This window comes from Aythya fuligula, chromosome 20 (genome assembly GCF_009819795.1).
Source record: "Aythya fuligula isolate bAytFul2 chromosome 20, bAytFul2.pri, whole genome shotgun sequence".
NCBI classification, from domain to species: domain Eukaryota; kingdom Metazoa; phylum Chordata; class Aves; order Anseriformes; family Anatidae; genus Aythya; species Aythya fuligula.
In genome coordinates, this window is record NC_045578.1 from 5,946,934 (window position 1) to 5,974,722 (window position 27,789).

Here is a 27,789-nt window from a genome sequence, read left to right on the forward strand (position 1 = left end):
AGCCTGGGATTTTTTTTCTAGGTGAATACCCAGTCTGTCCTAACCTTCAGGATTTTTTTTAGTATTACAATATCGTGACTGATAGTTGCTAAAGAATCAGTGAAAATCGTTTACTGACAAACATTTTCTAACTTCATTTAATTTGTGTGAACCCTGGCAGTCTTCCGGCCCAACTTTATTCTCACTGCTCATTCTTGTTCATAGATGACCTGGGACAAGTGACATGATGGAGAGGATGATGGAAATGCCAACAGGGAAAGTCTCAGAGCCGATTGTTTGCATTGTGCAGAATATATATATATGTGTATATATTTCACTTTATTTTAGCTCGTGTGCTGTGTGAAGCAGAGGAGCATTCATCACCATTTATGTGAGGTCATTCAGAGACTCCAGTCCCTCCAGAAACCTGGCCAACCTTGACTGTGTTCTTCCAGTTTTTATGTGTAAGTTCATTGTATTGAGATATCTCAAGTTAAGTCTGGGGCAAAAATCAGTGGCTGTGGGGCTTGAACTGGGAGCTACAGCAGTGACCAGTGAGGTGGCTGCTGGGTCATGCTACTGGAATTTCAGCATTGTTGTTTAGAGGTCTGAGGACCTTCGAGCCACACCTTATGCACCGTATCTTTCTTTTGTGCGTGGGTGGCAAAGTATTGATCAAGTTTGGGACACATCTGCCTAGAGATAAGAGAATACTTAGGAGCAAAGAATGTAGAAAGACGGTCTCGTCGTTCATCATAAATCTCGGACATGATGTTGCTTGTTTCACTTTCTTAATTTTTATAACTACTTTGCTCCTCACCTTGTGTAGCCCTCGCTAGCTTGACATTATGATTGGTATTGCTGAACCTTGGGGTTACGCTGACCTCTGGTTATTTGTAGGTAAACAATTGTAAATGTTTTCAGGTTGTTGACACATGTCAGAGAGGAAGCAGGACAGTTCTGAATTTAGGCTATAGAATCATAATCTAATTTAAAAACCAAAAACCCTCTAGTCTCTTAATCTTTCTGCAAATAAGCTATTTTTTGGGGGGTAATCGTTCTGTTATTCTGATCTTTATGTACTCCTTTTACTGAAAACTGCTTTCCAGAACAGCAGTTCTTACTCGTTTTACTTACACAAACTTAGTATAAGTTTACCTCTCCTTTACTGTTTTATAAATTGATTTTGTTTTGCTGAATTGTATGTCTCTAAGCTTTGTAACCTTTTATGCCTTTGAAAATCCAGCCTAGATGCCAACGATTAGAGTTTGGAATTATCTCCAAATGTCTTTTATTTTTAAATAAGTTGCGGTGTGAAGTTTAATATTGTGGGTACTGTAGTATTTTATTTTTTACTACACTTGGCTTTTCAGTTCAGGTAATATATTTTAAATAAAAACCAGACTAGATAAAGAAGACAAATGTTTGTGTTGTGCAATAAAAGTGAATTATACTGAAAATGGTTGGAATCTGGCTAACCAGGTCTGCAGCTACTGCACTCCCTCTCTTTGCATTCTGTGATTTGAGTTTGCCTTGCATGACTGCAAGTGATAATTAAGACAGCAGCCTCCCTCCCAAGCTTTTCTTAATGGCACCAACCAGTAACTTGTTCATCAGCACTTCCTTAACAGATGGCACTTATGCAGTCTGCTGGCTGCCCGGGGAGTCTGACTGGTATGAGATAATTTGAGTTCTACTTCCTTCCCCATACCCACCCATGCGTGCGAGACACCGCAGAGAAGGTCCAAGTAGCCATCCCTACTTGTGCCATGCTCTGAAAGAAAGTTGAGTTCCTGGATTTGCTTGGCTGGCTGCGTTCAGAAGTGTTCTCCCTCCGTTTCTGAAGTAACTGAGCTGCCCTTTTTCTTGCTGCCTGTTTGTCCTTCCGAGGTGAGACCTGCTTTCGCAACTGGATTTCTCTGCTGAATGGGGAAAAAACACGCCAAGTGACAGCACTGAGTAAACGAGAAGGGAAAGAGGAATAAGTTTTAAATAGCAGCAGCTCTTTCTCTTTCTGCTGCAGTCAGCATAAGAGCACACCCCATGGCATTCGTGGGAGCAGTCTGAGCTGGAAAAAAATCAGTTTTGATTCAAAAGCAAGGCGGCTGTCGGGCGCTGGTTTGCTGTGGCTGAGAGGAGAAGGGATGGCACTGCGCGGCGCAGAGGAAAGAGTGCAAGAGGAGAATTTGAGGAGGACATTGGAGCCCCGCAAGGACGCAGCTCTCTTCCTAGCTCCAGCTCGCGTGGGACACAGGTGCTGTGAAGGGTCCCTGAGGTGCTGCCTGATGTCCTGTCCCTGCCTTCGTGCTCGCCATGCAGCTAACGAAACATCAGCCTTTCCCTGGACTGTGTCTCCCGGCCCTGTGGTGCTTAGGGCCATGGCTTAGCGGGTGACACTGGTGGCCGGGGGGACGGTTGGAGCAGCTGATCTTGGATTTCTCTTCCACCCTTAATGTGATTCTACGATATAGGACGATACTCTATGACATAGGGCGATATTCTACGATAAGTGCGATTCCAACCCTTGGGCTGAGGCGGCTGCTGCTCAGGAGCCTCAAACACCCCACCTTTCCCTCCCCCTTTCCCCCTACGACCTTGCTTCTCCATCCTCACCCCTTTTCGTCCCCAAATCCCCTCTCCCTGCCCCTCACCGGGGCCGAGCCCCGGAGCCTCCTCAGCGGGGCCCGGCCCAGGAAGCGACGTCCCCGCTCTTCCGTGGGCGGCCGCTGCGGGGAAGGAGGTGCCGGGCCCGGCCGGGGCCGCTTCGGGCCGAGGGGAGCGGAGCAACGCGGCGGGACCCGGGGAGGGCCCCGGCAACCGGTGAGACCCAGCCCGGGCCCTGAGGGGACCGGGACCGGCTCGGGGGAGCCCCCCCGGTGCTGGTCAGGGCGATGCCACCGGGCTGAGGGGCGCAGGGCCCTGCTTCCCTCCCTGTGCGGCTCCTAAGGCTCAGCCTCTCTTAGAATCTCTCTCTTTTTTATTTTTTTTTCCCAATTTTTCTTTCCGTGGGTACGGTTCAGTCATCTCGTTTTTCTTTTCCGTGCGTGCGCTGTGGTGGTTGGGGTGGGGAGGCGTCACCGGTAACTTTTGCAGCTCGGCCCCCGCCGCCTGTTCCCCCTTTCCCTGGTGGATCGAGGGGTTTTTGGCTCTTTGCTTGTAAGTTGGACACTTTCTTTTAAAACAAAATCCGTTCAACTCAAGCCAAGCGGAGTTTGCAGGGCATGTTGGATCCCAGGTGGCGCGTTTTAGGTGCTTTTGTGGGTGTCCGTCGTCGTACGAGCACCCTGGGTAGCGACCAAGTCATCGCCTTGAAGCAACGCATCCGTATCACCCAAAAGGGTGTGAAACACTGGGAGATGAAACACTGGAAATCGAAATACTGGGAGATGAAACACTGGGAGACGAAATACTGGAAGATGAGTGACGAGCCTGAAGTAACCAAAGTGCTCACGGGGGTGTGGTTCGACGCCGGTGTATTAATTTTGCTTGGGCTGCCCTTGTTGGGCGCTGTCAGCGCTGTGACGGGCGCTGAGTCAGCTGGGAGGGTTGTTGGAGGCAAAACCAGCCCGTTCCTTCGGGCTGAGCGGGGCCTGGGATGTTTTTTGGGGGAAGTTTTGGGAGCAGGGTGCATTATGGCGGTTGTGCTTTGCAGCTGTTACTGATGAGGCCCCGCTGTACCGGTCTGCTTGGCTCTTGTAGTTGTGAAACTGTTCATGAAGTGGTGCTTTGGGCTGGCAGCACCCGATGTTGGTGCTTGGGGCAGTGTGCTGAGCACCTCCTGGTCTTCTGGAGCTACCTGGGGCTCCTTCTGGACATGATTACATTGTTTTTTTTTTCAGGGAGAGGATTAGGAAGAGAATCATAGCTCAAACGGGTGTTTTGCTGACCCAAAAAAACCCTCAAACAACACACAATGGAAGAATAGGAATATAAGGCTAATTACGCTAATTCCTGAGATCACTTTACACCACAAACAACAGGCACCTGAGATGCCTTGAAGTATTTTGTTGAGGGTGCAGTGAGCTTGCTTTTTAATCTGCACCCAGGTGAGTGTGGTTGACGTTGGCAGAATGAGCAAAGCCTGTAGAAGCTGCTAGCTGCTACCCCTGAGGAGGTTTTAGAAGTTCTAGGTAATCCTCTTCTAATTTGAATTCCAAGTCAGGCTGTACAAGGTGATTTTTGGATGTTTCTTGTGACTTCGTTTAGAAATGCAGGTGTGAGCCATGTGTAGGTGGGGAGATGTAGGCTGTTAATTCATCAGTCCACGCTACTCCTGGCAGAGCAGTCATTAAGAATCTGATGTGGACAAATAAAATTGTAGCCTGAAGTCTGTATTGACGTTGGAGGGGGGAAAATGCCTTGTCCAGTCTTCAGTTAGTGAACTAACTTTCAGATTGTGAGCAGTGTGGGTTGTTGGAGGCTCCTGACGTTTGAAGCAGTGGTTGCAATTTCCCCTGCCAAATTACAATACAAGACTGTGGTTGTTTCCAGGTTGAGCTCTTTGTCCGTAAATACAGTTAACAACTATTTCTTTTCTCTAGAACATTAGTCAACAACCTGTGCTGTGTATACTAGGAAGCAAATGTTATAGCTGAAGTTTCTTAATTGCAAGAAAGATGCATGCTAAATTTGTGAAGACATGCGATCTCTTCTCCAAAGAGAGCTCCTCTGTTTCTTTCCTAATTCTTAGCTTGTCCAATGGCTTTTGTATTTTCTGTCAGTGACTCTTAGATCATCCTCGCCCCACCCTTTCCTTTGGAGGAAACCAGCTCATGTTTAATTAGCTTTCTGTTAATTACACACTTGAATGTTTAAGGTTGAGCGTGAGTCACGACTATTTCAACACTTACCTGGCTCTGAAGGACGTTGTGGCATTTGGGTCGATGGGTGTTCTTTGCATTAAATACTTGGCTGATGGAAGAGAGGAGGATGGCTCTCTGGGTAATTTGCAAGTTGGTGTTTCAGGGTGTTTGCTTTCAGATATTTCACTTAAAAGAATTAATCTGCTTCGTCAGTTACCAGTGCTGGTAGTGTTTTGTACCATTTAGCTAGAAAAGATGCTTTCTTTGGCTTTTAAGTTAAGGCAATTTATCTGTTTATGATCACTTTCATTTGGGATGCTGCAGTAGCTTCTAAAATCGATGTGTTATTTTTCCACAGCCCAGATGTCCAGTTGTTAGAGACCTTAACCCAGTCCCACCCCTCTGTTTCGATGCCCTTCCTAGGTTTCCTTGTAAGCTTATTTTCAGGGACTGAGCTTCCATCCAGTTTCAGGTGGGACTTGCTCCTCTCTTGATCAGATGGGAAGTACGGTGCTGTTCAGCCACCTGAATTATGCATTTGGAGACTGCCCCAGCTTTGCTGCTTCTCCTGCTCTAAAATCCCATGCCTGGGTTGGCCATAAATGGGTAGTTTCAGCGGGTGATGCTGTACCAGCCATGCAGAGAATGCTCTTTGGAGCACTTGGATGTTTTTTTAATGAGAAGAATTACTACGAGTTGTTCATTAAGTTCTCTGAAGGCTTAAACTCAGAGAGCCAAATAGCATTTGCTTCAGTCCAGGGGAAAGACGGGTGTAGATCGCTGCTATGAGTTGTGCCAAGGTTTTTTTTGAGAAGACTCCATTTCAAGAAACAGAGTAAAGTGATGGGAAAAAACAAGGAGGAATTCAGATGTCAGGAGACAGCGTTCTTTATTTTTTATTACTTTAAAATGCTCATGTTCTGCTCAAAAGAGCAGCAGGCTGAAATATGCAAGCCCAAGGCAGTCTCATACCTTGTGCCAGACTGCCCGAGTCTGTTGTGTGAGGTCTTCTCCTGGTTACAGATGTATTTTAATGAACTTTGGTACCAAAACTGAAACTTGCTTACAGAGCACTTGTACAAAGCCACTGCTTTTATTTGCAGAGTTTGCACACAGAGTTATTTAGAAGCTGTGTTTCACAGCCCGTAGTAATTATATGTTGTCTTGCAATTGCATCTTAATAAAGGCACCTGTAGGTTGAGACCCCCGCATGATAAGTGAGCCTTTTCAACCAGCTCTTCCATCAGAGGTGACCTAAGCAATCCAGGACTAATAAATAGTGTATGAATAATTCAATAACTTGTCCTTCTGGCAGTGATGCGGTCTGCATGGACAATAAAGGTATCTGCTTGCCTCCTGAGGCTCTGGGAATTAAGGTAGGTGCACATTAGAAAGGAACAAGAAAAACAAGGCAGTGGTGGCAGACCTAAAGACAAAGCCATGCTGCTTCCAAGCCTTATTGCACGAACAGTGCTTTTCCTAAAGCCAAAGCTATGCCTGCAGCCTCTGCAAACCCCAAAGTGTTCTGAAAATTATCTTAGGTTCATTGCTGAAAAGAACGTGTTACGTAAGTGCAGTCTTTCATGTGTGCATTAAATCAGTTCTTGGTGACAGCTCCTGTTTGGATGAGAGGTGCCCCTTCTTTGTTTTACAGCGAGGCTAGGAATGCGCTCGCTCTTTGCTGTCAGTTTGATGCCTGCTTGAAGACTTGTGCTATGAATTTTTCCAGCTATTTTGCAACCTGTTCTGTGTAGAATACTGGGTTATAGCCTCTCGCTGTTGCTGAGAGCCGTGAGCCTGACATGAAAGGTGCAGCGTTGTGGAGCATTGCTTGCTGCTACTTCCCTGCCCTCTACAGCATACTGGAAAGATGGCCTGAGGATTTATGGCCTTATAATTGACAGAGAGCGTACTTTTCGGAATCTAAATGGTAGGATTGTTTGATGTAACTGGCCTAGAATCAAGGCATCGTGTGATTATCAAGTGCCTGCAAACTTCTGAGCTCTCTTCTTATCCTGTGAGTTGGGAAGCAGCTGATGGGGAAGGTTGTGCCCGTAGTCCCGGGGGGGTGCGATGGCAGATCATCAGAGAAATGAGGTGGAATAACACCTGGCTGCATAATTCAGTGCCAGTGCAGCCTGGTTCCTTCTGCATCGGTGGTTTTACGCAGCAGCAAACCAGACGCCAGTGGCCGGGCATCCAGCCTGGCGTGCTCAGGACTGGATCCTCGAGAGGTGGAAGGTGAGCTGTAAGCAAGGTGCTGCGCTTTGCTGGCTGTTGTAGGGTGCGTTCGGGTGCTTGTGGGTATTTCCCAGCCTGTGTAGGTTGTAGATTGCAGGTTGCAGATGTTGCCTAAAGACGAAACGCTTTGATAAAATCCCTTTGTAGGTTTAGATGTCTCTGTAGTGCTTGCCATGAGAGACTTGGGCTCCTGAGGCCTGAAACTGAAAATCTGTGGAAATTAGAATGTGTTTTATTGAGCACCCACACTCAGTGAAAACTGTCTTGGTTCAGGTCAACAGAAAAGATTTCGTAACAACACAAAGCCCCCTTCCAAACAACCTCAATGCTTTGGTTCTTTTTCTCCTATGGTACTTGTACCAAAATATGTTCCCTGTGTCATGCTTGTCCTGTGTCTGCTTAAGTAAACCTTCATAGATAGACCGAGCTGTGTGACTTTGGAAAGTGATGTGGCTGTAGGCCAGCAGCATGTTGCAGAAGAGTTGGTTTTTCTGGTTTTGGCTCACACGTCTGCTTCTGTGCCTGCGGTAACCGAATCCCTGTATTGTTTCCCCAGACATTTTTCACTTGCAGCTATGACAAAGTCATGGAGGAACTGCTGGGCAAACAGCTGGCTTATCTCCCGTGAATGATGTGTTTCCATTTTCTGAAGAAAGCTGCGGTTCTCTGGATATTCTCTTGGATGCCAAACTTGGCAGGAGGCACCTAGGGGTGTGAGGAAGTGCTGGGAAACCTCCGAGCTGGTATCGCACGCCTCTCAAAACACTTGCTCAAAGTATGTGAGTGCTCAAAGTCCTACTGAATAAAAGGAAAAAATTAAATGAGCTTAGGAATAATAATATAAAACTGTGTTGATGGGAAGATGTGTAAGTTTTAGAACGAATTGCATTAAAGGAAGTAAAAAGCTATGTCTGAATTAAACCGTACCATCTTCTTATGGACTGGGCACTCTAACAAAAGTATGCAAGGATGCTGATGAGAAGGCTGCGCAGGGAGATCCTTCTGACCTTTCAGATCTCCCTTTCAGACCTTTGATGTGCAAGTCTTCAATCCACCCAGCGTGACTGGTGTCTTGTGCTTCATCCACCAGCGGTGCGCGAGGGTCCGGGTGTCGGGCACGTGTCCAGCGACCCCCTCGGGCACACGTGGTCCTGCTGGGGGCAGTTCAAAGACTGTGGGCATGGTGAGCAGCTGGGCCTTTCTCCATTTCCAGTGTCAGAGGAAAACAGCAGGGCAGAAGCTTTTACTTGCAAATAAGGAACATAGGGAAAACGATTTTATAGACTTTTGTTTTAGCATCAGAGCGGTGATGCTAATTAAAATGGACGTGAATCTTTGAGGGGTCTAGTACCAGCACAGAAAATTCTCTGGTGTGGTATTTATGAGGAAATCTGTAAGAAGCTGTCACTTCTGCTTTCCCTGACTACATTCACAGCTGAACAATTTGCATTTTTTGAGCAAAGCAGCTTGTGAGTACAAATAAGCCATTTACACAGGCGTTTGCTCCTGGGAGGGAGGAGCAGAGCTTCTTGCAGCTGTTGAGAAGTTTTATTTGGGCTGCAGGAGCTGCAACGAGGATGCTTGGAGCAGGGCATCTCTCCAGATTGTGTAACTTCAGCTGTCATCTTCTGGTACTTCGATCCTTCTTGATTATTAGCATTATTAATAGAGCCTGACTCGAGGAGAACCCCACATTTGTTCTTTCTTTTGGGTTATGAGCTGAGCTTTGGGTAGTTGATACATTCAGGGTGTGAATGCAAATAAAAGGTCTGGCCATGCATATCCATCGAGGAGCTGGGCTTTGGATACAGAACAATGCACCTTTAGTTGGAGAAGGAAGGAGAGATGGGAACAGAAGAAGGAGAAAGAACTTCTGAGGACCCCAAATGCTCTAAAAAAAAAAAAAAAAAACACTTTTAGGAATGACAGATCTTTCGTTTGCAAGAAAGCTGACCTGGGGTGGATTGTTCGTATTCAGTTTAAATAAACTCCTTGGGTTCAGTTTATTAAAATGTAAATGCTGCCACGTGAAACGTGGCTGTGAACCCTTTCTGTCTTTAAAGGAAAAAGCCGCGGCTCAGAGTGCAGCATGTGACTTCTGCACATCAATTCAGCGTGACCTCCTTTGTCCTGCCTGGGTCCCAGCCTGATGTAACTGCAACTGGAAATACTTGAGGGGAAGAAAAAGAACAGCTCGTTTTCTGGTGGCTTGGCTTCGTGGCTCCTTGCAAACCTCTCCAGAAAGAATACAAAAAAAAACAAATCTCGTTACCAAGAGACCTGCTTCGCTCCCTCCTGTGCAAGCTGCTGAGCTGTGCCTCTGAGCAGAACCGAATTTTTCGTTCTGGTGGGGTCAGCAGGATGCCAGAGGTGGTCGTGATACCAGGATGTGGTTGAAGCCCTGTGTATATTGAAAGCTGACGTGTGTGTGTGTCGGTGGAGGGACAGGAAAGTGCCCAAGCGGCACAGAAGCCGGGGTATGCTGCCGGGCTGTCAGAAAGCCGGGTGTCGATGTGGGTTTAGGCAAGAAGATTTTGTTCCAGTCCTTTCCTTTTCCAGAAATCCAAGTGCCCAAAGCACAGTGCTTTTCGTTAAGTATAGCAAATATCTCGGTTATGGCACCGGGTGACAGAATCCAGTTGCAAAACTGTCGTGACTTTGACCCTTTTAGTGGGTGATAGGATCAGAGAGAGCGTTTCCTTGCGTGGTAGAGATCAGTGTAAAATCTCTCTGAACTTTGTTTTATGAAAAGGGTTTTATCTGCCATGTCTTCATAGCTCTCTGGCATTTATAACTGAGACATCCAGGCCCGTCAGCTTTGCTGTGAGTATGGAAAACTGTTTGTGCAGTTTTTATCTCAGGCAAGAGAAGGCTTTAATCAAAATGCTGCTGCAGCTTCTGTTCTGGGAAGCTGTCCCTCTAACCCCCAGGTCAGCAACAATTGTGGAAATTGCAATCCTTCACTTCCCCGTTCTTTTCAAAATTTTTTACAGAGGCTGTGTGTGGCGCTCTGAGAAAGGGCTGCGCTGCCAGATACTGACGACGTGCAATTCCCATCCCGTTACTCCATTTAGCTTCAGGTTGTGCCGCTGACAAGAATTTGATTGCTAATTTCTGGTGCCTGATGGACCGTCAGTCCGCAGTTCTGTATGTCGTCATCAATGTGAACACCTCATTTGAGGAATCAGAAAATGAAAATAGCACAGAAACAAGGATTTTTTGGAAGGCAGTGAGGGAAATAAAGCTCTAATACTTAAATTGTAGTGTTTTTCTAACCTAAGTCTACAACAAAACTATTTTTAAGCTTATTTTTAGAAACTCATTACTTTTTTCAAAGATAAAGATGTTAGAGGAGGGAGCCTTAATACTTATGTAGATGAGATGGAATATTTAATTTGTTCCTCCCTCGGAGAAAATCATACATTTCCCATTACTTAAAATAGCTTGTTTAGATGAACGGGGAATATTTAACGCTATCAGGCTCTTAAATTAATTGATCATATAGGATTCAGCATGGAATAAAATTGCTGTCATAGAGTGGAAAACTGTCTTTGGCAGTGGCAGTTGTGCATCTCACTGCTGTCCTCTGCTGAATGGCCCCAGGAAGGACTGGGGGCCCTTTCCAAGGCTGTCGAGCAGCCGAGCTCCCAGGGGTGAGTGACCTTTGCTGGGCAGAAATGCCAAAAAGCAGAGGACTGCGTTCTTCAAGCGTATGGACTTCAGGGTTCGCTTGGGGAGAAACGAGATTGCTCTGACAGCTACCGATGTTCTTTATTTTAAGGAGATGACTTTTCATCTTGCTTTTCACACGTGGCACCTGAAGGAACCTGAGCTCACCTTCCCTCGGTGACAGCAGGAGGGGGGCAGGTCCCAGGGACGCCTTCGCTAGTGAATGCAGGAGCAAGAACCTGAACTGCCAAGATGCCTTCCTCAACTTATGCAAAGAGCACTTTAGGGGATCCAGGGGTGAAAAGGGGCTGAGTTTGGGGCCAGACCTGCCCTCCTGCACCCCGTGGTGTTTGTTCTAGTGTCTGTGTATGTCGGTAGTGCGATCCTGGTGGCGGTGTCTTCATGTGCACACCTGAAACTCGCAGGTGATCCTGCACTGCTGTTATCCTGAAATGAATCCAGCGTTTACAACTGGCACCAAGTAGCTGGAATGCCCTTGGGAACAAGCTGGCACGTGGGCTGGCTTCTGTCGAGTAAAAAAAAAAAAGAAAGGGAAGGGCTGGGTGGTGCAAAACCAGTGTTTTTGTTGTGGTCACTATGGGAATTCTGTAGGGCTGGGTGCAGACGCGTAGCTTAACCCTGCGGTAACCTGAGCACTGAGTGAAATGGAGATGCACCTCATCCATGTTAACGTGCCCTGCTGGGATCCTTCCCTGTGCTCTGAAGATACATCCCATGGAGCCAAAGATGCCTTCGCTGAGCTCTCACCGGTTTTGCCCTTCGTGCAAACAGCCTGGGTGCAAAGCTATTTACGCTTTGCCTTACCGAGTCCTCTTTGGGGATGGCAGCTCTGTGTTTCTTCTTTCCCCTGCTGCTTTGTCCCTGCGTGGCTGTCAGAACAGCGTGCGGGTGAGCTCAGAGACGCATGCCATCACCGGACGGCTGGCAGTGCTGGGCTGCTCTCCCGGCCAGCTGCCGAGCCCTGTTTGCAGGTCACAGCCATGCAAACGTATGCTAATGCTGCGGCTGCGTGCTTATGTAACTGCCCTTCCTCCTCTGGAATTTCCCGTGTCACCATGGGACTGACTGCTCAATAATTAAAGCAGGTGACTGCTTTCTAAGAGAGGAGCCTTCAAACGGCGGGCTGTTAGCTAGCAGGTTTCTGGCTTTTAACCCTTTTCTCTTTAAACAGGAGGAAAATGAACCTGAAATCTGAACGCAGAGGAATTCACGTTGATCAGTCGGAGCTCCTGTGCAAGAAGGGATGTGGTTACTATGGCAATCCTGCTTGGCAGGGCTTTTGCTCCAAGTGCTGGAGAGAGGAATACCATAAGGCCAGGCAGAAACAGATTCAAGAGGATTGGGAGCTGGCAGAGCGGTAAAGAGCCCTCTTTATGCCTTCGTCTTTCACAGTAGGCTGACTCTACTAAATACTATTCCTGTCTCATGTTTTCTAGTCCTACTTGGCTCAGTTTCATCATCAGTGCTCAAATTTGACCTTTCCAGCAAGAATTAAAGTCGTCTTTTTGATGCAGAAATTAATTTTTATGACATTCTAATTTAAGACGTTTCAAAAGAAAGCCTGAAGTAACAAATGTAAACACCCCCCCAACCTCTCAACAAATACTTTGACCTATTTGCATACTGAAATCTGTAATTCTGACTAGCAGTTGGAAGGGTCAAAGTGACAATTTTGATTAAAATCCCTCTGCCTCTGGAGATGGCAGTTATTGTGTCTTGAATACAGCCAGCATGGTGGTTTTATGTTTCAGCTACTGCTTAAAAAACTAATTTTAGTCTCAGCTGTGGTCATTCAACAGACTTCAGGGTTAAACCCAAAGGCATCCAAGCTTTAGCTTTAATAACTGAAGCAATTTTTCTAAGCATGTGTTTTCTGCAAAATGGTTTAGTTTTTCTAGTGTGATAAATATCTGACTCTGAAATTGGGAGTTGAGAGAAATCTATGCTTGGCTGAGAAAGTTAGAGCAGCCACAACTGCGTTTTGTTGGATTTGGGTAGAAAGTAAAAACAACATCCACTACCTGAGAAAAGTGGAAAGCATCTTCTCGCACCACAACTGTCCTTTGTGCCACTTCCAGGTGTAAGCTACGTGATATCCACTCAAAGTGAAATGCTTCAAGGCTGCATGAATTGCTGAGATGAGGCTGCGTGTTAACTCTCTCTAAGAGCCAGTTGGCTTGAGCTGGTCAAGATGTTTGTTCACGTGGACACAGATTCTTTGCATATGCTTACCCTAATGTATTAGTGGTATATGCTGGAACTCTAGGAAAAAGTACAAATGCCTGAGAAAGCTGAGTTTAGAACGCTTTGGTGAACTTGAGTTACCTAGTGATAAATTAACCAAGGTAATTTAGAAAAAAAACACCATGAAGTGCAGTTTTCTTATCAGCCTGCCTGTAGAAGGTTACGTCAGTGGAAGCTCTCTGGGTTTGAGTTCAATCTTATGATTTGGAAGCCTGGGTTTTCTGGCATCTAATTATACCAGAACCTTTTACCTTAAGCCTTGAAGTAGTGTGGCTTTTTTTTTTTTTTTTTTTTTTTTAATTCTTTTAACTGTCACTGGAACAGACTAACTGCAAAGATAGGTAGAATGAAGTGCATGAAACTTGTAGCCTAATCAGAAGGTTGCAGGTAAACTGCTGAGTACAGCATAGGGGATGTGTCATTTTTTTTCCTGTCATAAATTTGGCTTAAGAATTTTATTATTACTGGAGCAGATAGTTATGCTGTCAGTGTGTAACTATGTGCAGTAAAAATGGGCATTTCAGAAATTCTTTAACAGCTTCAGAAATTCAGAAATTTCAGAACGTTTCAGAAATTCTTTAGCAGCTTGAAGAGAAGTGTAATTTAACCCATTTTAATTCTCCTGCGTAAGGAGAACAGTAACCATAGGAGAGACATACGAGTTCTTCAATCTCTTGTATGTTAAAGGGGGCTTGGTCTTTGCAAAGCACTGTTAGTGTTGCAGGGAAGTGGTCTGCCTCATTCATTCAAGCAAGCATATGTATTTCCACGACTTTGAAAACAAGTTATGACAGCAATAATCTGTTCCCCAGAATAATTTTAAGATTGTGACGGGGTATGTCACTTGCTCAGTTGTGTGCCGTGGTTTTTTATCTTCAGTAAGATGATAAAGGAAGATGAGCGACTCTCTGTGAATGGAGAGATATGGTAACGGCTGATAAGAACAAAGGGGTTGTCTTGAGATAGCCAAGGCATATTTGGGGTTGAAGGGAACTGTATGTCAGTTGATGAAGACATCTCAAAATAGAAAGTAGTTCTGGTGATGTGCAGTGAAACCCCCAAGAGGAGGACGTGGGCAGGAAGTTGGCTATAGGAAATGCTCCCATAGAGCTGAGGGGAAAGACTACCTCTGTGGGATTCAGGGCTGTGACACATTGGGAAAGTGATTGTTGTTATACTTTGGTAATGTCAAAAGGGAGGAGACTGTTTAATCTTCCCTGGCTATCTTAAGTCTTTCCTCTCTTTCCCCATTACAACACGGGAAGAGTGGATTTAATGTAGTGAAGGGATGTGCGAGAGGAAGCTTGAAATGCAGGTGGGCATAGAGGAGAATTGAAATGTCAGAGGAGTGAGTAATTTATTGCACAGGATATTAATTTATCTGTGCTCGCATTAATCAGTTAAATGAGAACTTTTTGCTTTCTAATCTCAGGCTTCAGCGTGAGGAGGAAGAAGCGTATGCCAGTAGTCAGAGTACCCAAGGGGCGCAGTCCCTGACCTTTTCAAAATTTGAGGAGAAGAAAACCAATGAGAAAACACGGAAGGTCACTACTGTGAAGAAGTTCTTCACTGCTTCCTCCAGAGCAGGAGCTAAGAAGGGTAACTTTTCCACCTTGTTTTTAATGGTTCTATACAATACATTAAGTTAACACGTATTTTTGACAGATATATTGTCCTGCAAGGCAGGGTAATGCTCTGTGACTTGACTTGAAAAAGTTGGGGCAATGATGCTTCTTGAGAGCTACTTCTGTATACAAAGTCTTACTGAAAACACACAAAAATGTGAGCTTTTAGGTGTTGCTGAGTGGCACTGCTGAGTGAAAGTATCTTGTTTGTGTGACACATGCTCGTGCTAGAATAATGAGTTGACCATTGTGTGATCCTGTGGTTTAGAACGTGAACTTGAACTCGTCCTGAAGAAAATGGGAGACAAGGTACTGACTGTCAGTCATTTCCAAAAAACTGGAATCAGCATTTCTGTTGCATTTAGACATACAAGGTATCAGGTGATGCTGCCATAATTTATCGCTTCAGCAGCTTTAACAGGAAAATTTGAACGTATAAACATGGTGCCTTTAAATGAAAATAAATGTGAAAGGAACCTTGTAGTATTTACATGTATGTGGGTTGTGAATATCAAGGCTGTATTTGGCTGAATGTTTGTTCTGGATCAGGTGTACAAGTAAGAATGATTAATGACTGATGCCTTTGCATGGCAATAACTCACATGGGTGAAAATTGTAAACCACTAGACTGGAGGAGGAATTCCAGAAGAAAAATCAACATTAATGTATTTTAGCCTTACAGGTGATGCATTTCTTTAATAAGAACTTTTAAATAAGTCTCTATTTCATCTTAGAATTTGTCTTGGTGTATAAGCAACAGATGGCTAAATGAGACATTCAGCTATGTATGAAAACCATTTTTTACGTTCATTCTTCACACTTCCCATATTTTCTTTTTTTATCCCATTCGTCATCTCTCCTGACATGCTCCTGCTCTTGGTGTCTTGCTTGCTTTTGCATTTATTTCAGCAGCTCAAGAGAAAATCGTTAAGCAAGGACATCTTGGGAGGGAGCGAAATGCTGATAACATTCTCAGGGATTTGAAGGAAATTTTTACTCCCTCCTGGGAACTGGCTTCCCCTACTGAAGGTAATGCAGCACAGCTTGAGCAAGCTGTCTGCTTGGTTTTAGTAAGCTTACTCTTTAGTTGGGCTTTGCAAAATACAAACTAGGGTTGTGCCAGTTATAACCTGTGCTGTTGAGTGTAATGGTGACCAAAAGAAATAAAAAAGCAAGTCTAGAATTCTGAAGGGAAATTGAATCTCTAAACCAATTGTGAACTTTTTGGTAGGGACAGTACAGGAATAAAGTTGAAGCTTCTTTCTGTTCTACCTTAGCTTGACACGTGAAGGATTATGCAGTTTCCAAAAAAAAAAAAAAAAAGAAAAGAAAAAAAAAACGAAAAAAAAAACTACCACAGTTTGTAAGAAGTAGCTGGGTCTTGTGCTGCTTCATATGTTTATCAAAAAATAATTCCAGGTTGCAATTATAAAACTGATTATAAGTTGAAATGACTTCAATTTAAGAGTTCACGCTTCAAGAACTTTTACATCTTCAAAACATCTCCGGATGTTTGTTATATTAAGAAGACAATTTAATATCAAGAGAAGACAGACATGCTGGTTTTATTTAAACCCAAAAGACACCAAAACCCCTGATGCAAACAGCTTTAGGATCTTATCCTATGCTGTTTGCAGTTCTGACATGGTCTGCTTACTAAAGAAATTTGCAGATGTACCATGTCTTTATTTTGCAAATTATACGAAGAGTATGAATGCATGTGTGTAGCAGAGCTAACGATAGGGCTTACTTCGTATTCTTTGCTTGGACTCAGATCCTCGACCATGGCACAACCATAGTGACTCACTGGAGTGCTAATGTTCTGCTGTGACAACTAGCATCTCAGTAGAATGCCTTGAGAAAGATTTTAATATGGATACTGCTTATTCTTTATAAGAGATGATCCTTTCTTAATTCTTCCTGTACTTTTAATTTTAGCATCTAGTAGGTTCTCTTGTTCAAATGGAATTTCTTTCCTGCAATCAGCTTCTTTGTAGTTAAGACTTGATTCTTTTAGAGCACGTGAAAAAGCTGAAACCGTTTTGTTGCTGAAGCTACATTTGTTCCTGCAGACTTTAATGCTCAGTGCATATTGTACAGATTCAGTTTCCTTAAAAAGGATTTCAACACAAATCAGTGAAGTTGCTGTGTTTGAGTGACTACCTGATGTTCTTGGTGTGACTCAAGTCAGGTCATTCTAACGTTCAGTTTTAATACCTACATTAGCAGCAAACTTGCATCAATTGTCTGTATCTCTAGTATCTAAAACCTGTTTTAAATCTGCAACTAAAAAGTTCATATCCATACTCAATGAGCTGAAATAGCAGAATGCAGTTCTTTATTTTTATGATATAGTGAGATCAATGTTGAAATTTAAATAAATCTTCAGTAGTTCTTTGAAATAAAAACACTAATTGTAGGGGAAAAAATGATAATTCTACCCTTTTGAATGTTATCCTGCTTTCTTCGTTTTATGATTTTGAAATTATGCTCTCTACTTACTGATTACTTAGTATTAAATGTGACAAAAGTCAACAGTAATTCTTGCCCCTTCAGCTTGAATGCTGTACTTGTGCTTTGAATCTTAGGTGTAAAGAAGACTGAAGGAAATTCCTTCTGAAAGTGTTCTAGTATAACTGGAATGGAGGTCGATTTGCACTTTTTATCTTTGTTGCTACAGTTGTAGCTGTACATTTGTATAACTTAAATAGCAGAAATGGTCTAATGGAACCAAATCATTATCCAGAGAAGGTTATGCTGAAGCCTAGAGGCATTAACAAGCCTTGTGCTTTGGTCAAATGATCTGTTTGTGTTAGTCACTGGATCGTAGAGCTCTGAATTCACTATAGTGCTGTCTCTCTTTAAAAACAAATAACAAAAAAATGGAGAAAAAAAAAAAAGCTACTTTGAGTCCAAATTAAACACATCAACTTAAATATACTAACTCTTTTTTGCTTATGTGAGAGTTCTGCCTCTGTGCTCCTTGAAACAAGGAGCTCTTGTGCATGTTAGTATTTTCAGGTTGCAAGATATGTTTGTACCCTTTTGATTTTGAATATTTTCATGTTTTCTGTTTCTTTGCTGCTTGCTTTTCATCATATTCATGTACATCATCTCTATTCAATCCTTCATTTTGAACAGTGTTGGCTGGCAAATTGAAAGGTGGGTGAACTAAACTTTGATAGGGAAGGTATTGGATCAGTACAGTTAACTTCCAGCGTATATCTTGGAAAATCAGATGTGCTTGTGGGATAGCCCTGTGGTTGCAGCTGTATAAACTTGCAACCAGTGCTGGGTGCACTCTGTATACCTCCTCCCTTCTCAAGGGCCAAGCAGGTTCTTTCTTGAGCAGATGCAATGCTTCTGCTTTTGCTGAAACACAAATGGCCGAGTTCTCATTTACGCTGCAGGTGTGACCCTGTGGCACCAACTGCCTAGCCAGAGGGGCTGCTGTGTTCTCACCAACCTTATGCTCCTTTTCCTTGTTTTGTGCTGCTGCTGGTGCTCCTGTGACCTTTTCAGTAAGCCAGTCTGGGGAGCTAATCCAGCTGAAAACCCCATAAGAAAGACTTGTTTCTGACTAGGAGTTGCTATTCCCTGAGCTAGGTCATGAGCCAGTTGAATAAATGCTTGTGTTGGTGGAAGTGCGGGAGCAGGAATGTAGAAGCGAGGGACGATGGAAATGGGACCACACCATTAGCTTAAGCTGCTGTGGAATCCCATCGACAAACCTTGATCTCATATGGAAGGATTTTACCTAGGAATGGAAATGTAAGAAGTCTGAAGGCAAACAAACGTTACAGTAATTTGCTAATATACAAAGACAGGTACTATAAATGGGGTATGTGGCTCTAAGTGTTTCACTTCTCTAGGAAACTAAGTATTTAATTGTTCCATTTAATAATATCCAATATTTCATTGCTAAGAAACAGACTGCTTTTTCATCTGCAAGATAAGGGGGAAAAATTTGAAGTCGTAAATGTTTCTTGAATTCATACACCAGTGTGAAAAGGCTAATCTGATGTGTCCAAACTTTCCCAGCAGAGATCCAAGAATCCAAGTCTCCCAGCCCTTCTATAAACAGGCAGGCTAGCATCGAGACAGATCGAGTATACAAGGAATTCATAGAATTTCTCAAGACATATCATAAATCAGGACAAGATATCTATAAGCAATGTAAATTATTTTTGGACACAATGAATCATAAAAGGGTAAGTGATTTGCATGTCTTTTACTTAAACTGGGGAAATTGATGAGAGATGGAAAAATTGCTGCACTTCTTCCAGCAGTTTTTTAAACAATGCATACAGGAGTTTTCAGCTGGTGTGCTTAGTCAAATTGAAGATGAATGCATTACTGTTTGTAGGTTTGCTATGGTATATGCTGCAAAACTCAAACTTCAGTATCTCAGGTATCTTGAGAGAACTTTCTTTTGCATCTCAGAGAAATTAGTTCTGAAAGATAAAATGCCTATTGAACAAGCAATCTTCTTGATAAACATGATTTTGGGAAGTAGTTCTATATTACATATTCAGTTTTTAGATAGCTTAATATCTTAGATAGATAAAAAGATTTAGATAGATAAAACGGTACAAAGATAGAAAGGGAGGTGTGCAGGTTGATACTGCCCTCTGGGGAAAGAGGGTGACTTGACTACTTTTTTTATAGGGAACATGGGATATATTCAATTTCTCAACATAAAAGCTTAATTGCTCTTGAAAGATTAATGTATCTTTAGTGCCACCTATGGTTTAAGTAAGGCAGTACAACTTTTTATCCCCCTTCCTGTTTAATATGCAGCTGTTCAAATGATATCTTCAAATTGGACTGGAAATTGAAAGGGAGTTCTGATGGAACCTTATGTGCATTCCACTTTGAAAACATCTTGGATTTTTGTTTCTTTTATTTTCTTTTAAAACTGATCTATTCTGAGCGTAGAGTTTGTGAAAATAATTATTAGCTACAAACATTAAAGTTGTTCTTAGTTAACTGGTTCATTGACAGTTTGTGCTAGTCAAAGAAGTCTTTCTCAAAACTTAAAATTTGCTACTACTTATAAACCAGGTGTAAAATGCAGCACTGCTACTGTCAGAGCTGAGACTACATGTTTGAGCTGTCTTGGTTTTGGCCTTAGAGAACACTAACTTCTCTCTCCATCTTTTTTTTTTTTTTTTTTTTGAAGTGATGGTTTTTGCTGCCATTCAGTGGTGTAAAGTGACTTAAGTATAGTTAACTTTAATCTTTCAAACATACATTCTGTTCTTCATTAGCTCAATTAGTTAATGCCCAAAAGACAATGTTATTTCACAAATGATGTGAATATGTTCATAGTAACTGTATTATTAGATGTGTTTACTTCATAGATACTCTTTCAGATTTGTAACTTACATTCCTGTTTTTTTTTTTTTTGGTATACTGAATATCATAATTAAAAAGAGACAAAATTGGGAACAGGCATTCTACTTAAACAGTCTACATTGTCTTCTCACTGTTACTCAGAGATGTGGCTGGGGAAAATGACGTTGCAACTGTCTGGTTCCATTGCTAATACACAGCTGTTCAGCAAAGAACCATAAATCTTTCATATGTTAAGGAGCTAGTCTTGGTTTTTCATATTTTTGAATATAATGTAGCCAACGTAAACATCTCTAAGGTGGATATATTTGCATTCTTAGACTGTTATTGCAGCTGGACACTTGCCATCAAAGGCATTTTTGCCATTTCTTCCACACATGCACGCTTAAATCAATTTTCTGTTGCAGGACTTAAGTATTGAGGAGCAATCTGAATGTGCCCAGGACTTCTATCAAAATGTAGCAGAGAAATTACAGACACGCTGGAAAAGTATCGTGTTCTTCTTCCTCTTATCCTAGTGCTAGAAAAAAAGTAATGTTTTGAGGATAAAGCTTCTTGCGTTTTCAAGTAAAAGCAAAGCATTCCTACCCACCTCTCAGAGATGGTGTTAACAGATTCTAGTCTGGTAGTATCGCTGCACTATTCCCAGCAGCACCATTTCTGCAAAGTTTTACAATCTAAATTATTTGTTTTTGCAGGTTTTCTTTAAACTCCCAATTAAGATGGTTCAGATGTTTTCATTTCCTGTTTTAAATTCAATGTTATTCGTTTAAAACTGAGGTTGAATGTGTAGCCTCAAGCCAATTAGCAGTATTATTATAGTGTTATCACACTGCTAATACTCAAAAAGCCAATGAGAGGGGAGTGCTTCTGTTGCAGACTGCCTTTCTGTGTCTGGTATGTAAGTGGCACATCTTAAACACACTTAAGGATTTTTTTAGAGAGATAAACAGGCACAGAGGACTTTGAAGACCTCACTGGATTTATTCTCAGACTGTTTTTCAAGAAATATTCTTGTAAGCTACAAACAGGTGAACCTAATTTGCATGCTAAATGAACGTGCTTCATTGGGAGCCAGTGCATGTACCTACCTTGGTGCATCATTACGGTGTTCTTACCATTATATTTTTGCTTCTGCTGTAAAGAGTGAAAATACTCCAAGTATATCAGCTCCTTAGCAACTCAAGAATGTTTATGAGAGTTGCCTTGAGTCAATGCTGCTGTTTTGGTGACATTAGAACCAAACTGTATTAAATCTTCTAAGCAGTCTAGGAATACTATGTTTACTGTGTTGGGTGTGGGGAATTTGTACCTTTCAGTGCCCCCTGAAAAAGTTGAGAAAGCAATGGATCAGATTGAAAAATACATTATGACTCGACAGTATAAATACGTATTTTGTCCTGAAACAACTGATGATGAGAAGAAGGATCTCGCCGTCCAGAAGAGAATCAGGTAAGCCTTTCAAAGAAAAACAGCTGAGTAATCCACAGTCCTGTGAAAGGGCTCTGAGTCAAGCATGTTAAAAGTCTGTTGCTGTGCACAAAAAACTGGCAGGCTTTCTAAACAAAAAGTTTTAAAAGCATTTTATTTTAATAAATAGAAGGAATGAATAAGATTAATAACGAAAGGTCTACTTCACTAGCAAAATAAATTGGTGTGCTTTTGTTAAGTTAAAGCAAAAAAAGGAAAATACGTTTTTTCTGGAAATAGTAAATTAATTCAGTGGAATAAACTGGCTTATAAATGTTCTAGTGCCTCACACAAAGCACTCATTGTGCATTGAATTCAAGAAAAAGCTCGCTTCCAACATCTGAATGTTACTGGCATGGAATGGTTTAATGTTTTTTCTTGTCATAGGGCTTTGCACTGGGTAACTCCACAAATGCTGTGTGTTCCTGTCAATGAAGAAATTCCAGAAGTGTCTGATATGGTTGTAAAAGCAATTACAGGTTTGTGATTGATGAAGTTTACATTTACAGTTTTAAATTTCAGATCTCCTATTTGGAGAAATTATTATCTGCTGTTCAGACTTTTACATTTGCAGTAGTCTTTGTCGTATTGAGCTAGTTTGTCATCTGTGAAGCAGGAATAACTACTATCAGTGAAGTGCTTAGTCTTACCTAACTTATTTGAGATGCTTGGACTGAACCAGGAAAAGGCTGAATAAGCAGGTACTTTAATGGAACATCAAGCACCACAAGATAGAAAATAATGCATTTTTAGTATTGTGTCCACCTTGTTTTGTTCAGGTGGCTGTTTCTGTGGCTTTAATGATTTGAGAACTTTTCTATCTTACAGATATTATTGAGATGGATTCAAAGCGTGTGCCTCGTGATAAATTAGCATGCATCACCAAGTGCAGCAAGCACATCTTTAATGCTATAAAGATCACAAAAAATGAACCAGCTTCTGCTGATGACTTTCTTCCAACACTTATATATATTGTTTTGAAGGGAAACCCACCCCGTCTGCAGTCCAACATCCAGTATATAACACGATTCTGTAATCCAAGCAGGTTAATGACAGGAGAAGATGGCTACTATTTTACCAATCTGGTAAGTGCAGGAACAGTGTTGACACTTTACACAACAACAGTATCTTTCACTTAGATACCGGAATTTCCAGTAAATGCAAACATGGTATAACATTGTAGAAAGAAAATTAAAACTCTTCAAATAGTGCTAAAGGTTATTTAGGGTACAGCAAGCTCTTTTGCTATGTATCTCTTCTTTCTTTTTTTCTCTGCTTTCCAAACCAGAGAGTGTTTTGCTCCTCACAAGATGGAACCCTTTATTGCACGGTCTGATGCAGAGATTTAGGCATACTTTTATTCTGTGAGGAGATGATACTTTTTATTCCTAAAATCCTGGGCTTGGGCAGTGCAGTTACAGATGCAGAATTCCCTGTAAAAGCCCATGAGAGTTTCCCTCTTGAAAGGACTGCAGAATTGTCATGAATGAGTGGAGGAAAAGAGACTTTTAAAAGTGTTTGTCTATATTATAATTATGAACTTGGCTTCTCTGCATTACATCTTAAAGCAAGTCTTGAGGAAAACATATACTTGAATGAGATGCTTGGGATGTTAAAAATTCTTGTCAGTAGGAGGAGAGCATCCATGAGGTAAGATGGGCATCTCAACATTGCTTCTTTCATGAAATGAAGAGAGCATACCATATCTCAGCCGATCACATGATTAAATGTTATCCACCAAGTCAGAATAGTTCAGCTGAAACTGTATCTTCCGGTATCATTCTGTGTTTTTGACTTACTCAAATTTTGGGAGGAGAGAGATGTATGTGAACTGTCTGATATAGCTAGCTTCCTGAAAAGGTCTTTATGAATGATCTGTTTAGACACAAAATAATTGGTTTTTGGTCTAACAGTTTTACTGGTGTAACAGTAGTTACACCAATAATAAATAAATAAATTATTACACAGTAATAAATAAATAAATAAATAAATAACATACAAGTTCCAGTCTGTAGCTTGTGATGATGCTGACTTTGTTTTGTTCATAGTGCTGCGCTGTGGCCTTCATTGAAAAACTGGATGCTCAGTCTTTAAATCTAAGCCAAGAGGATTTTGATCGTTTTATGACTGGTCAGACATCCCCGAAGAAGCAAGAATCTGACAGCTGGTCACCTGATGTGTGCCTGGGTGTTAAGCAAATGTATAAAAACTTAGATCTCCTGTCTCAGTTGAATGAGAGACAGGAAAGAATTGTCAGTGAAGCCAAGAAGCTTGAGAAAGACCTGATAGATTGGACTGATGGAGTTGCAAAGGAAGTCCAAGATATTGTTGAGAAATATCCATTAGAAATTAAGCCAAAAAATCAAGCCTTAGCAGCTATTGACTCTGAAAACGTGGAAAATGACAAGCTGCCCCCACCACTGCAGCCTCAGGTTTATGCAGGATAATTAAAAGTGTTAACTTTGAAGAGTGTCATTATTCTCACCTAGTACTATCCCCTTCTTGGAAAGGGAAGTAAATTCAAGGCTAAAAATCAGATGAGCTTAAATCAGTACATTTTTAAAGGTACATTTTTTTGGTTAGGTGTAATAAATTGTATTTATTTTAGTCAATTAGATTTCTATTAGGCTTTTGTGAGTTTTTGAAATGAATTTAAATTTTCTACACAAACAGTGTAATTTTTAAGCAACACTCGTCCATTGACATATTTCCAGAAAGCTTCCTTCTAGGCATGCACTTAAACATTTTTAATAATTAGTTTAACTTACAGATTTCGAGTTCCAGCAGAAACTTGAAAGATATCAATGTTAGCTTGGATTTATTCTGTAGCTGTAAAGATGAAATATATATTGTAAAATATGTAAAATTGTAAATAGATTTAAAATCTAATGTCTGGGTTGTGCATGACATCTCGTGTATTAGTGAAAATGAAATATGGAAGTGTTCACATTAGCACCTTTTGGTTAAATCACATTGCAGTATAAAGGCAAGAACACTGCTAGTGTTTCAATAAACTAGATGGTGTAGCTGATGAATCAGAGAGGATATTCTTGTAATGATTTGAGTTCACAGTTATTGCCATCTAAAACTTGACTTTTCTTCATGTAAACATTCTCTGTTTTGTCAGTATACCTGATAGCCTTCAGTGGTGTGCATCAGTGCTGCTACCACTTTTGAAGAGAATGTTGAGCCAGGCTTCAGAAATAGGAGGGAATATGTTGAATAAAAACTGCATCATGTGGAGCTAAAGGGGGAGGGAAGGAGGTAAAGAAAGAATTGTGCCAAAAGGGGCTTGCTTTTCTGGCATTGCCTAGTAATTTCCATCACTGGGCTAGGTCTTGATTGATTTTTTAACAATCCTGGTCAATAAATAAGTTCATATTATTGGAGACTGCTTTTTAGCAGAAGTATGAGCTGTTGCTCTGAGCAGAAAAGTGCACTTTATTTTCATGAAACATCACTGTTCAGATCTTTAGTGACCCTCTTTAGCAAGAGAAATTACCTTGCTAAAGAATTAAACGTTGAGATAAATACAGCTTTATGTCGCTAAAAGTCTAGATCAGTGTATTTCGGGTTAAGAGCTCACTCTGCAAAAAGTAACCTCTTGCAATAGAACTTTTTTTATGCCAGTGAAACGTTTTATATCATTTTAAATATCTCAGTTAATCCAGTCTGCCTTGACTTGTTAGTGTACCTGAGATATCTAGCACAGAGCTATTTAGCTTGAACTGCAATGTTAAGTTGTTACCATCAAGGAGGGAAGTACCTACCTCTTTTATGTTCCACTGCTTTAAAAACAGATACTTTAAATTTGCACTGCAATAATTTCAGACCAAAACTGTGTTTTGTTCCTTTTTGTCAGCTATGTACGAACTATGCATTCCTAGTGTTTCAAAGATAACCGGTTATCCCAAATTCCTCTGATATGGTGAGGCAATGAGCTAGTCAGATGATCACAAGAAATTGGATTATTTAATTTACACATGTGCCACTTGCCCGAATTACGTAGGATTTGACCAGTGCTTGCAGTAAATAATACTGCAAAGTCTTTCTTTGTTTTATAAATACTAGGTGCTAATTCTGATATCCAGGTACACAGGTTGGGGGGTGGGGATTAGCTAATTAGCTATTGTATAAATTGCCATGTTTAAATAAACGTGTGTACATCATGCCTTTGTTAATGAGTTCCCCAAAATCTTGTCACTGGGTTTTGTTATGCTGTTAATGATTAATGTAAACATAATTGTGACTGATTCTGGTATCTCTGTGTCTAGGGAGGGAGAATTCTTAGTCATTCAAGTGCAAGTCTAGGTAACAATGTCTTTTTCTTTGCAGAAAGATCATTGTAGTGATTAAGTACTTAAGAATGACTTGCCTGGTGCATTTGTAACTAAAGTATCTCCAATTCATATGCCATCTTGTTATCAAGCCACTGAAGTAGGAGTGTTTTGGCAAACAAATCCTCCAAATCCCTGTAAGGCAGGTAAGATGGATTTCCATATTCCATCTAAGAGTCAGCAAGCAGGAGTAGAGCACTTTGCTCTCAGCCATTGTGTAGCCTGGGCAGCAGCAACAACTCTGGGAGCACCTCTCCCAGGAACTTGTGTTCTGGTGTTGAGTAACTAGACTGCTGTAAGGCATTGTCAATATTTTATTAGGTGAATGAACCTGTCTGTAGGTAAAACAATAAATAGTTTTGCCTAAAAGTAAGGTAGTTCAGTTGTCAGAGTAATAACTGTAGAATCTCTCTCCAGTGTTTAAAATTCAGAATGGGCAAGCCACTGTGCTGAGTATGCTGAGAAGGTGAAGATGCTGAGCTGGAAGGAGCCACATCAGTTATAGATTATGAATTGTCTAGAGCGCTGTACCAGGTGGGGTTGGTGCTTGATACTGGGCCTCACTGTAGTATGAGATGCTCTGGTCCCACAGATGAAGTTAAGATTGGTTAGACACTAAGATTAAAAAAAAATATCTAAGTTATGAAATAGCTATAAACAAGTTACTAGTGAACAGGAGAGTTTAATTGAAATACTGTCTTAAAGTGAATTGGAGTAACAGCTGTTGTGCTTTGGTAAGTCACAGTATCAGATTTTATTTTTTTTTTCCTAACAGCCCACTGCTAGTTCTGTATTACTGAAAAGGAAGACTGTGTGTCTTATTACCAGGAATCAGAATTTCTTGTAAACTACTTTGCATGTAAGCTACCTATTTATTTTGCTGTAGTAAAGAACCTATTTTGGAGTAAGTTCTGGTTAATTAAACTGTACTGTTTCACTTAACAGAGTTATGAAATTAAACTGATTCTTCTACCCAGTTATCAATGTTCACCAATCTTCTGGTATATATATTTTTTTCTTGTGGCTGGGCATCTTATGATTCAGGTAGAGAAACAAAGACAGAAGCTGATATGTATAGATATTTAATTGGAAAAAAAAAAAAAAAAAAAAAGCTTAAAATTTGGGGGGAGAACTAGCAGCATTCCATTTAACAAAGTACTGCACCTTGGAGGCTTATGCTACAGGGGCTGCAACAGGGGACAAACAGGTTTGACACTTTGTCGTGGTATGCAGTAGGACTGTTGTGGCCTTTTGTCTTATCTCCAGCCACCATCCTTTTATTAGACCTGTACAAAACTCGTGTATGTTGTATGAGACTTCTTTCTCCTCAACTGTCTGAGAGGCTTGCCAAATATGCACTGACACTACGACCTCCTGCTTTCCAAAAGCCTCAGTCAAGGAGAAAGAAATAGTCCTTAACTAAGAGAGTTCTGGGACGTCCTTAGGAAAAATGCTGTAGTTGTACCACAGCTATTGCAAGTACTGCAATTTTTCCTTCTACCTTGTCCTGCTCATGCTAGACAGAGCTGGGTAGGCTTGCAACGTGGAGACCCTGACTGTAAGCTGTGTAAGATGCCCAGACATTCTTGCTCTGAATACTGGGGTTACAGGGGAATGAGTGGATAAAACAGCTTGGTAGCAGTGGAGGGCTGGAATTGCTGTTACCTCCTATCAGGAGCTTACAGCCCATGGCTTTATCATAAACTGCCAGGCCTGGCTCATTCTTCTTTACTGGGAGGTATTTTTGTATGAATTTATGTACAGATGGGTACGGTCCCCACAGCCTTCACTTCTGACAGAGCAATCCCAGTTCCTGGCCCTGTGTGCCCACCACCCCGCTGTGGGTGCAAGGCTTCCCCTCCTCTTGTGTTGGAAATGTTACTGTTCTGGTTTGTTCTGTCAAGTCAACCGCTTCAGGATTTTGTTTTGAACACTTGCAGGTAGCGGATGCCTTAAACTGGTTGTGTAATTCTTTTTCTTGGAACAAGGTGGGGGGACAACGAGCAGCGAGGAAACGCCACCACCGCCCTTAAGGAACCTAAGGCA

At 41.7% G+C, this 27,789-nt stretch overlaps 1 protein-coding gene across 5 annotated transcripts; it reads left to right on the top strand.

Moving 5' to 3' along the window:
* The first annotated feature begins 2,716 nt into the window (after nt 1–2,716).
* RABGEF1 (RAB guanine nucleotide exchange factor 1) lies at nt 2,717–26,723 on the top strand. Of its 5 annotated transcripts, none has more exons than XM_032200741.1 (10): nt 2,717–2,799; nt 11,884–12,069; nt 14,389–14,555; nt 15,491–15,610; nt 18,623–18,792; nt 20,344–20,425; nt 21,256–21,388; nt 21,794–21,885; nt 22,235–22,491; nt 23,455–26,723. In XM_032200741.1, the coding sequence occupies exons 2-10, from the start codon at nt 11,891–11,893 to the stop codon at nt 23,851–23,853; spliced, it is 1,599 nt and encodes a 532-aa protein (XP_032056632.1). In that variant the 5' UTR covers nt 2,717–2,799; nt 11,884–11,890; the 3' UTR covers nt 23,854–26,723. The 5 variants fall into 5 exon arrangements, with proteins under 5 accessions (XP_032056632.1, XP_032056633.1, XP_032056629.1 ...); XM_032200738.1 differs by having other exon boundaries at nt 2,738–2,799; nt 18,626–18,792; XM_032200737.1 differs by having other exon boundaries at nt 2,738–2,799; nt 15,494–15,610.
* Nucleotides 26,724–27,789: the final 1,066 nt, after the last annotated feature.